General features: G+C 37.8%; 1 protein-coding gene across 4 annotated transcripts in view; it reads right to left on the bottom strand.

The window, feature by feature from the left end:
- The window catches only part of ACTN2 (actinin alpha 2), a 67425-nt gene that overhangs the window by 41112 nt on the left and 14305 nt on the right, over positions 1–12008 (bottom strand). For all 4 annotated transcript variants that reach the window (XM_033512683.1, XM_015622705.3, XM_019006127.1 and 1 more), the window contains exons 2-3: positions 2991–3105; positions 1624–1743 (exon numbers count right to left, since the gene is read on the bottom strand). In XM_033512683.1, coding sequence (XP_033368574.1) covers positions 1624–1743; positions 2991–3105 — 235 coding nt within the window. The remainder of the gene's footprint in view (positions 1–1623; positions 1744–2990; positions 3106–12008) is intronic.

The following is a 12008-nucleotide window of genomic DNA, read 5'->3' as shown; positions in this document are numbered from 1 at the left end:
AATTGTCTCTTCAGTTCCCTCTGCTGTCCATTCAATGCCATGTCGCTCTCAGAAGAGCCTCGCTGCAGAGGTTTAAGGTAGCAGCATGTTTTTCCATCCCATTTTGTTTAACTGAGCAAATGGCCTGGGTGACCCAGCACCCTGTACAGCTGATGGAGGGAGCCAGGCACCTCTGAAATGCAGTGGAGATCTTCTGAGATCTGAAGTGCCTGTGGGAATTGCCCATTTCTCCTCACTGATGATATATTCCCCAAAAAACATATCTGTTATGTGCCTAAAGACAGATGGTATGGATTTGGTTTCAGGTTACCCACCCAGTTCAGTCTCAAATAAATAAAGAGTGAGTTCAAACAAATGTTCTGCCAGTGGAGCACATTTCTTGGGATTTTTAAGTTCTAGAACAAGAAACTGAACACATTTGGTGAACAGCACTTGAGGAATCAAGTGGGCTAGGTCAAACAAGAGTAAAACCAATGAATGCTGACAGATCTCTCCATTATTTTTACAGATACCATATTATGAATCTCCTGCTCCATCCACAATCACAGTAAGCTCCCTGTGATCAAGGCTTGGAGGCCAGAATAAGGATACATATAAGCCTGTAGAAATCTGGAAATGGAAAGAGATTCATAAATCCATCTAAAAAGGCCTAAAAATGGCAGTAGAATATAGGGGTGTTTATCATCATCATGAGGTTGCAGCCAAAATTTTACTGTAAGGACATGTTAGAGTGGGGGGAAAAAGCACAGAAAGCACATCATTGAGGCTATGGAATCAAAAATAGTTGGATATCATGCTAGCCACATCATTCTTGGTATGGTAATGGCTATGGAAACCATTATGCAAATATCTTCATGGAGCAACAAGTTCTACACACACCTTTGTCATCTTTAAACAATTAAGTGAATCTCCTAGGGAGGCATAGGTTCACTTACAGTGACAGTCTGCCTTCTTTAGCTCAGTTTACATCTGTCAGAATCTAGCTAGCCAAACACATGTTGGTACTCAGCTACCTGAACAGCAGAACAATAAAAAAGCAATTACTTTAGTAAATAGCATCCCACTCCATTTTCTTCATATGTTCAATCACTCCCCAGCTACCACAGTTCCTTTTGATCACTCCCTTAACTCTCTATCTGAATTTTAGAAACACAGCTGCAGAAAATCTCATAATAAAGTGGGAGTAGGTTCCAGCCACTCAGCAGTGATGTCAGCCTTTATTTTGTCTGAATAATATCTCCTAAAGATGCCGGACTGTATAAAACATACCCTAGAATCCAACCTGGTTTCTAAAGGAGTTCCTTACTTTTAATAATGTATGGGAAAACTGCAATGTTCTGTTAGAAAAAAAAAAACATTATCTCAACACCTACTGAAACAGACAATTCAATTTAACCTTGGAGATAGACTAAGCTTAGTGCTCTTTTATACCCCTATCCCTCTCCAGGTATCCAAGTATTTCCATCTCTTGTCCTTTCACAGACACAGTCCAGCAATCAACATGAAGGGATTTTTGAGGCAGCCACATGTAGAGAGCAGTGCACATAATGTGGCCAAGGGTCTCCACCAGACTGCTCTGTAAAGTGACCTAAGTAAGGTGAACTGTCAGTATCTTTCACATACCTTCTGCACCAATTGACACAAGTTTCACTCCTTTGCTGGCAATGTAATCCAGAGCTTTGTTGACATTAGCAATTTTATGGAAGCGCATCTTCCCTCTGTCTGGTTTCGGTAGCCTTTCCCCTGCAGAAGAAAAAATTTAATGTGTTTATTCTCATATACACCTTGCTACAGACAAAAAACTGACTAGAAATCGAGAGTGGATGTGCCCTAACACTACCTAAAAGTCAGCAATTATTTTAATAGGTATTTTTCTGAAAGAATGCCAAAAAGGTTTGAACCAAACCCTGGAAAGAAAATTGAAATGCTGAAGCATCAGATTTTGATCTTTCTGATATAACAGTAAAATCAGAGTAAACATTTTGTTTGCCCTAAATATTTGGAAGATATGTGTACTTCCTCCTACTCCACTTCTGGTTCATTACTTCTGTATGTTACAGTAGCTGAATATTAAGAAGGAAGAGTGTTCTCAGAGTTCATCATCCTTATCTGCCCCACTTTAAAGAAGGGCTGGCTGGATTCAATCCAGCAGATCAGCCACAGCATCCTTGCACATCTGACCAAGAAGAATGGCTTTTAATAACCTTGTCCAGCACAGCAGAGCAGCTTACTTCAGAGCATAGGGCTAATGTGTTTGAACAAACTTATCTGTTCAAATGATCACAAAAAATAATAATTTCTAAAAATATTCTCTATTTCATGAGGAATGACCATTCAAAGAATTTTTTTCCACACTGAAATCTCCAGCAAAAATCTAAACTCTCTTCAGTTGTAAAAACTCTCTGTGTGGTTGTAGCTTGAGCTATTCCCTTCCCATTAAGGGACATTCTGATCTTACCTTGGAGACTGCCCCTCTGAATAATGCAAAAGAGAAGAGACATAGTGAGTTTACATCAGTAAGAAAAAGTTCCTGGATGTTCCACTCTTTTGAAAAATGAGACCTTTTATTTGTGACTAAATATTGATCTGGGTGCACTTTAGGCACTCATTTTGAAAGCATTGGTACATCAAATAAAGTCATTAAAAGCAAAGCAAAATGTTTATGCTAAAAGCAGAATAAAATGAATTTGTAACCTAAGTGTAAAGGCTTTTTAAGCACTAGGGGCTAAACCAAGGTCCTCAATATTTTCAGTTTGTCCAGCAACACTGTGATGTCAATGATACCCTGATATACTGTGATATCCTGGAACACAAGCCCAAACCAGAAAAATTTGGAGACAAGTACAGTGTTTCATCTCTCACTTTTCAATCTACTTAGAGTTTGTGTTCCTTGTTTTGAATCATTAACAATTTTTGTTAATGATTCTTACTCTGTAAGAGTGTTTCAGTTAGTGCGCTGTAAATACAGAGAAAACTTTATTTCAGCTAACCTGAGATAACTTCCAAGAGGAGCATCAGTTTGAGGCCATTTCTGAAGTCTTCCTCAATGTTCTCAATCTGTGTGCCTGCTTTCCTGAGGTGGGAATTGCACCAGGCTGTAAACGTCTGTAACAGCAATTAAAAAAACATACTTATCAACAAGGCATTTTCCAAACAACTGCTAAGCCATCTGAGTAAACACTGCATCTGAGATTTGGATGTCCAGTTCCCATTCATTCTATACATTTGCCAAGTACAAAATCCTTATCCCAGATGTTCACAAAGATGCAAAGAATATCTTGAATAGAAACAATTTTGTGCTAGATTCTGCTTGCAGATACATCTCCAGCCAGAAGTTCTACACATAAAGGCAAAACTTAGACACAAATTCAGATACTCATGTTTGCAGGGGAAAAATGATCACAAAATCAATCATGAATATTTTTGTGTCCATAGCAAACAACCAAGTCTGCTTTTACTTGCAGAGATGCAAAGCAGAACTAATTCCATTGCAGAGGTCATATACTTGTTAACTTTTGTATGAATGAAGTCAAAACACAGGCTACTGTAAAACTTAGTAGTGAAATTAGTCTGGTTTTGAATATCCATTACTTCTCTCAGCCTTCTGACAAATTGTCCTTTCTTTTCAGTGTCTGTTAAGATACATAAAGCAAGTTTGTATTTACTAGCTATTTTAGCAGGTGTTTAACTCTAGTAACAATGACTTTGGTATATAACTAAACATTTTTAGTAAGTTAGACTTCAGCTTCTTAAAATTGTCAGATATTTGGAATTCCTCTTCTTTTGCTACATCGAATTTCCAGTTTTAAAAACATTTCATTCAAATAGTCTAAAAAACAAGATATATCCCAGTTGTAAATAAGAAATTCCCTTTGGCCTTCTTTATTCTTGCCTGTTTCTTCAGACTATTTAATTTCTGATCTCTTAGAAACAGAATAAGGACGGCCAATAGATTAAGACAAAGATCTTCCCAGGAAGTGAATTCTGCAAATTACAGAGAGATTTGATACCTTAAGAAAATATGGACTGAATTTTCCCCAAATGGTCTAATCTTTAAAAAAGCAACTTTTTGTTAAAGAATAACATTGTGACTACTGTTGGGTTTGACTCAGTTTATGTGAAGAACTGATGGGCAGCTTGCTGGGCTCTTTTCTCAGTGCTCCTACACTGACAATGAACAGCTTCCTTTTATCTTCTATTGAATTGAAAGGAAGCAAGAAGTGCTATGGATATGGCAGAGCTGTGCAGTGAAATCCCTAACTGTAGGCACCCAGAAAAAGGAGGAGAGAGAAAAAAATACTGGAAGTGTTTCTGGGCAGGGGTCCATGTTGATATGAAGAGCATGAATTGTAGGTAGGGATGTAAGATGCTCTGTGTGCATATAGGGATAAGTAAGGTTGGAGCTGAAGCATATTTGCAAACACATTTTAATAAAGGGATGTTAGCTTCCATTCAGGAAGGCAGAATGTTCCTCACTTTAGGGTAAATAGCTTCACTGAGTTCATGAGAGAGTTGAAACCAGAGCATAAAATCCTCACAGAACAGATTCTAGGCACCTCCACCCTCAGGGCACAACGTGATGGAGTGTTAGGATGGCATTTGGTTTGGATCATTATAGGGTTAGGATCTAGTTTATAAGACTAATTTGTCTGCCTCAAGCAGTATCTTATTTTGGTGGTATGCATCGCAAAAGGCTTAGCACCACATTAAGTCATTTGCAAATATTAAAAATTATTACAAGCTTCTTGAAAAGAATAATACAATGGCAATACAGAAAAAATAACCAGAACTGAAAGCACTAAAGTGTAAACGCATATGAACCTTGCATGGCAATAAATACTAGAAATCTGAGCCTTTAAATAAATGAGCTTTTCATGAATTATGTTTAAGTGATGGACATGTGCTTATTTGCAGATGCTATTGCAGTTTGTAGAACTGTTCCAAGCACACCATAATAAATTCAGAGAGGAAGTCAGAGAAAAGCCTCAGCCATTTCCATCTCTACTTTTAAATATTTATAGTAAATGTTCACCTTGTACCACTCAAATAAATTAGTTTTCCTCATTTTTCATTTAATTAAGAGTTCAATGGCAACAGCCCTACCGGTTGAGAAGTCAGATTCATATTTTAATATGAATCTGATGCCTACTGTGAAGAAGGCTACTTCTCAGTTTCTTAAAATGAAATGGATTCTGGCACTTCTTAGCTCATATATATATGAATCAACTTACTTGATGCTGCTGGTAGGCACAAAACATAAGTTTTATCCAAAGGTCACAAAGTTTTCAAATAATTTAAATAGTTTCTCTTGAAAATGGATGTTTTTATGGCACTGAATTTCCTGAGAGACAAATGCAATCTATGCAGACAACGATCAGCCTATGTTGCTGTGATACAGAAAAGGAAAAGACGCTGCTACTGCTGAGTCAAGCTGTTTTCAATAGTTTGATGACAGAGTGGTTTTTATGATCTGATTTTTTTTATATTCTTTGTTTTGTTAAGATTATTTCCATTTGTAATGCATTTGTAGCGTTTTGAAGGATAAACTTGGAATTACCACAAGGCCTCCATCCATGAGATAAGAAGTTCTGCTAAAGCACTCTACTGTGATGGGAGCCTTTATTTAGACCATTCGTATCTATATAGTTTTGATTACCTTCTACATCTAAAATAAGAGAGTTACATCTTTGATTTAAACCACAGTCACTCAGTTTTCTGTTTTATCAGTGCCCCAGGACATGACTTGGTGCTATCCATCTCCTTCCGACAGTTGTCCTGTGCCTCATGGAAATGGCACTGCAGTGCTTTACAGCAGACTCTTGGTGTGTGGCTTCTTAGGCCTGGTGCCTTCCAAACTATCTTATTTTATCCAGGACTAAAGATGGTTATAGAAATGATGCTTAGGGAAGAGTTAACTGTGTTTCAGTGATGTAATTCATTAGTGGCTGCATGAAGGCTACTACACAATTTAACTTGCAAATTTTAAGTTTCCTCAATCCATGTTTTATTTAACCCTCATCCCTCTTTTCTTACTGTGATACCACTTGTTCTCACTGCTTTGGCTTTAACTAACAATTCTATTCATAGTTATTGAGAAACAATTCAAAGCATGTTCAAGTCCTGGAGATCAAGATACAGCCAGCATATAGTACCCTGGAAATTTGTAATCCATTGGGATTTAAAAGCTATTAAATGACTTAGACAAAGCAAATTCCTTTTTCTGCTGAGCTGTACAGAACATTTCAGAGTATCAGGTTGCCCAAAGAAACAAAGCAGGACTGAAAGCACCAAGCAGAATACCAGAAAGGACACAAATAAGTGTCTACAAAACTGGACATTTCTTTTTATGATTTATTTACTTTATGTGGCTCTACAAATTGAAAATATGACTAAATAAAAATTTATCCTTTCCAAGTTTGTTATTACAAAAGGAAGTTTGCTAACATTCTGAGAAGAGAGACCCCAGAGAGGGGATGCAGGGCAGGAAGCCAAAGAATTTGCAGCCCCACAGGTGAATGTTCTTTTAATGCATCATTAATTGTCTACTGCTGTCACAGCTCACACTAACTCCAGGAAAGAGAATGCAGTTTATGTTCTATGCCCACTTAGCCTGCTTGTGAAGACTGCCAATAGCATTTTCTCCACAATTCACAGATCTGTGATGGCAAAGTGTATACCTATGGGGAAAAAACCTCTTACCTGGTAAGTTATTCAGGCCACTTAATTTTACAACTCTCTGATAAATAAAATTGCAACCAAGGGACAGCAAAAGGAAATATCCCTAATTAATTATCAATCAACAGCAGGTAATGCCAAAAAGAGAATAGGGTATGCCCAATTTGTACAAATATTTTTACACCAGCACAATGGAAGACATGCCTTGCTGGGAAAAACTGTCTTTGAGATCTGTGTTGTCCTACAGTTCTGCAAAAGCCCACATTCTTTTTATGTGAGTGTAACAATAACTTAGTTTTGATAGTGGTTCAAAGCCAGAAAACAAGATGCCACAATAACAACTTTCACATGTGCATGTAATAATATGGATAAGGACAATTGAGTAAGCACCAGTCACCACACCCTCCAATACTGGTGAGTCAAGACAATTTGTTCCACCTCCTGAAGATTTAAAGTAAATTTCTAGTTTGGCACTGACAGCAAGTCCATAATGAATATCACTAAAGCAGCAGCATGACTTGTGTGAACAGGGGATACACCCCACAAGTTCAGAAATATTTGTTTGCTTGCACTCAGTATTGAAATCCAGAAGTGGATCACTAATGAAGCACTGGGGACCTGTGTCCTATTTAGTACATATATCTCATGTCAAGGTTAACTCTGCCTTTCACTCCAACTCAAATCAATTTCGCTCTGCTGTAGTATTTATAAATGCTCAAAACTAATATTTATTTCAAAAGCCATGTTGTCTGTACCCCTATCAGCAGCCCAAGAAAGGCTACTTGCTCAAAGGAGTCATTTGGTTTTACTTTAATTGGAAATTTAATACTTTCTGTGCCTGCTAAGGAAAACAAACACACAGCTTGTTTTTCATGGACCTTAAATTCTAATAACTAGAGTAGGAGAACACACCTGACTAAAATTAACTTCAAATACAAACATTCAACATATTTGTTTACATCCAAATTTGCCTGAATGATTTCAGTCTGATAGAGTTATTTATTGAAACTGCTTTACAGCCCTTCTTCTAAAGGGATTTTCCTCTCTCTTTGTGTTAGCTGAGGGTCTTCATCACTTCTAGGCTAAATGGGATGCAGTGATTCATTCTGTAATTATACAGAACATTACTGGGCTCTGAGTGCATGACAAGAGTGTTACAGAAGGAGCTCTGCCAGAACATTCCCAGTAGGCCAGACTGAGGTTTCCCCTTGAAGAATCTTCCATCTGACTGTTATCCATGTTTTAAAATATAAGTTGTGAACTTGTAATATGATCTCCTAGCTCCTGTGTCCACAGCATGTTCTGATGGCTGCAGAATCAGGGGCTTTCTCTGGACTTAGGATATAGTCTGAGCTGACCCTCATTCTCTTAGCTGTCTACTCTGTTCCCAAAAGAAGAGGCTGGAAGGTGAAATGCAGCAGAAAATTGCACAGCACTTTTAAACAAGCTTGGTGTAAACCATTAACTACACATGGTACTTTTCAGATGTTCCTCAAGCATCTAGAGCAGCTATACTTGTATACATGCATGAGTATATTTTTATGAATTGAAAATAAATAAAATCTTAAATTTTAGCTGTTGACTTGAATTATTAACTTGCTCCCTTGCACTGCAAACCTAAATGCATTGGCACACGTTAGTAAAATAACTAGAATAACTCTAACAGGAGAGGTGCTTCACCAGAGTACAACTGGATCATGTCATAACACCAGGAAGCAAAGTGGGATTTTAACACCAAATATACCAGAGCATAGCAACAACTCAAGTAAAGCAGAGGGAGAACATTGTGAAGGATGGCATGAAGGTTAGCACGTTCCAAAATGTTTTTAAAAGGAAACCCTAAAATCACAGGCACCAAGTCAAAGCCAGATTCCTGGGAACACCAGAAAGGATAAGCACAGAACCATCTCACAATGGAAATGAGTAGAAGCACCATCACAAATATCCCAAAACCATAGCTGGGGTAAGCCCTTCCTGCTCCAGCACATCCATCCATATAGCTGAATAGATGGTGTCAGAGATGATATACTGGCACATTCTGCACTATCAGCAGATCTGCTCTACATACTCAGGGAACTTCCTTCCAGCCCCTCAGTTTTATCACTCACAGGAGAAATCACCAAAGGGATGCATTCATCACACAGGACTTTGCACATGTCTTATTGGCACGCTGCATTTTGCTTGCATGGGAGAGCCTGGGGAGACCTCAGTCCATGCAAAGCAGGTGGCCTAATCCCATGTGAGTCTAGGGTTTCCTGTAAAACATGCAACTCCCTCCAGTACTGAATGACTGCACGTCTGTTTTACAGTGCTCTCTATTACCAAAAAAACACCCAGAGCATGTAAATATCCCTTGAAAAATAATCTGGCAAGGTTGAACCCCGAGCAACGTAAAGATTATTAAGCCTTTTGTTACAAAAACATTAGTTCGTTCTTTCAGAGGAGACAACAAAGAAAGTTTATGTTGTCCCAGTGGTCTAAACTGGAAAAAAAAACTTCAGGTGGTAGCAAGTTGCATGGAAAATTTAGTATGGGTCAGTGCCTGCACTATCCTCACCTCAGCCTTTTTTTCTTAGGGAAAGAACAGGAAGGAAAGGAAAGAAGCTGAGACACTTCACAAGGTCTTTGAAGAGGCTAAACCAGTTAAAATATTACAAAGTTCATTAGGAGTAGGCAGATATCTTTATTGGATCACCTGAGACAGTTGGAAAAGAGAGAAGTTTTAGGTACATAAGCCCATCTTTACATGCAAGAGAGAAGCCTCAGGCTTAAGTGTGAAAATTTAGGCAAGTGTTCAGGCAAGTCAGAGCTTTGATGGACCATCGACACAATGCTCCAACAGCTCTATTCCTTTAAAGAAGCCCCTTCCTTTTCCAGTACTATTGATGACACCTATTAAGAAAGCTTTAAGAAACCATCTGTAAAATCCTACCATGTGACTTCTCAAAATACATGCAGTACCAAAAGGTTGTCAGTTGGAGTATTTTTTTCAATTTAAATTGATTCTGCCTATTCAAAATGTATTTTCAAACAAAAACTTTGATATTTCAGAAGTAAGAACACATGCAATATTAAAAATCCCATTTGAAACTAAAAGGTACTTAGGATCCGTAGGAAAATGCTGGTCTAAACCTACTTTTAATTTCTGGAATTTCAAGCATCATGCAAATAAGAGAAGCCTACTCAGAAAAACAACACAGAAATAAAAGATGTAGGGGTCCTATGAAAACCCTTAGTAAAAGCATGGGTATGGTTTTATATTGCATTATAAAAATATTAAGATATCTTTACTCATTCTTATGTCCACAACAATTGCAAGCTATCCAATTTTTTAAGGTGAAGGAATTAAAGAGACAAAGGAACTGTCAGAGGGGGGAAAAAAACCCCAAAAACAAAAATACTCCTGCCTGCTTCTGATGTGTTCTCTGAATTCTGAATGTTTTTTAATACACTGCTATCACCTAAGCAGACCAGAATGGTCTGTGGCAAATTTACATGTGGCAATTTTAGTGAAAAAGAGAAAAACACAGTCTTATAAAAAGTTTGGCATATTTTCTTTACATGAAAGTGGGAAACCAGCTGAGTAAGCATCAGCTTCTGCTACATCCAAACGTTTATTAAAAATTAAACTTCCAAGGACAAGGAAGCAAAAACTTACATTGTATTACATTTCTAAGTCTGCATTTAGGTGCACACATGTCCTCTGCTTATGATTTTATCTAGACTCTAGCCATCAGTCCTAGTTGTACTGGTTAAGCCAAAGTATTTTAAGGTCCCCACTCAGACTCTACAGAAGCAGATCTCTTTTATGTCATGTACCCAAGCTGGTTGCAATAGCAGCCAGCTATTTATCCAAGAAGAAAAGTAAACACAGAACCATGGAGGGGGGAGAAGTGTGTTTAGCAAGTCAGAGAGTTTATTCCTACTAATGGCAAGTAGTGCTCCACTCCAAGTGGAAGGGCTTATTAAACAGGCTTCTGTAGGAATCTGCCCTGAAGAATTTCCTGTACTACCTTTTACATACTCATTTGGATAACAGAACAGGGTGCATGCTTATCACATTTGAGTAAGACAGCAAAAAGATAGGTCTGCAAGCATGTTTCATGACAGAGCTACAATTCAAATTAATCTTAAATCAGTGAAATAACTTGAAGAAAGCCAGATTGAGATAAGCAAGAAGTCTCAATTCTCCCAATCATGCTTTTTATGATATTCATGGAAGATTCACATCCTAACTGACATCTACACTGCAGCCTTGAAAAGAGAGAATATCAAGAACACTACTTTTCCTGCCAGATGGTATCCTGGCAGAGAAGTGATCCAAAGACTACAAAATAAGAAGTCACTCAGCAGAAAACAACTCCCTTGTAGAAATCCAAGAACTTGGCAAGCAACAGGTAGCTGTAAATTTCTTTTCTGTCGGGGTGCTCTTTATCTGGTGATCCCCATTTCCATCTCCTATTTTCATATGACCCTCTAATTTCCCTTAGCAAAGAGAAATCTAATATTGGAGATTTGTCAGTGATATTGGAGAAAAAGAAGAGATGGTGAAGACAGAGAACAATAATGAAACAAAGCTGAAGAAATAGAAGGTAGAGGGAGAGTCAAAGTCAATAGGCAGAAGAGTGTTTATGGGAAACTAAACAAACCAAAATAAAATGAAAGTGGATTCCATGATCTGTTCTTTGGGTTAACAGATTTCCTGAGGTCTGTATTACCATCCTTGACAAGAGACCCTGACACTTTTCTCCCCAGCTTTGCAACAGCCTTTAAGGCACTTAAGACAGGAATTTTAAAAATGTTTTTACTGTCCTAAATGCTGTGCAAATTATGACCCATGATTCCTCACAAGGGACTATAATCCTTTTCACAGCAATGGGAGCAAATGTTAGCCATAGTTGAGTGCTTTTCAGCATCCCACTTCTGTATTCAAGGATAATAACCCCTTTATATTCCACAACACTATTTTGGGAGGCCATTTAACCATTGTTTTTGAGATGCTCAAACACTACCCTGAAAAAAGTCCAATAAAGAAACAGTAGCAAGAGAGATTAGAAAGTTGACAAAACTATTCATGTCTCATAAATATAGAGCTATGAAAAAATTAATCAAAACCAGAACCTCCTCTGAATAGACAGAAAACAACACATGACTACCAACATCTTCAGTATCTGTTCACTGCCATCCAGTGTTAATTCTGCATTTAAAAACTGAATGGAGCTTTTTAGTATAAACCAGTTACCTACTACTGTAAATCTAGTTATATGTTTGTTATTCTCTCCTTAAACTCTTTAGTGAATGTGCCAGCCACTTCAGTATGGAGAAAGAAGTGG

This window comes from Parus major, chromosome 3 (genome assembly GCF_001522545.3).
Source record: "Parus major isolate Abel chromosome 3, Parus_major1.1, whole genome shotgun sequence".
NCBI classification, from domain to species: domain Eukaryota; kingdom Metazoa; phylum Chordata; class Aves; order Passeriformes; family Paridae; genus Parus; species Parus major.
Note: the sequence above shows the minus strand (reverse complement) of the source record. Positions and strands in the feature narration are given on the sequence as shown.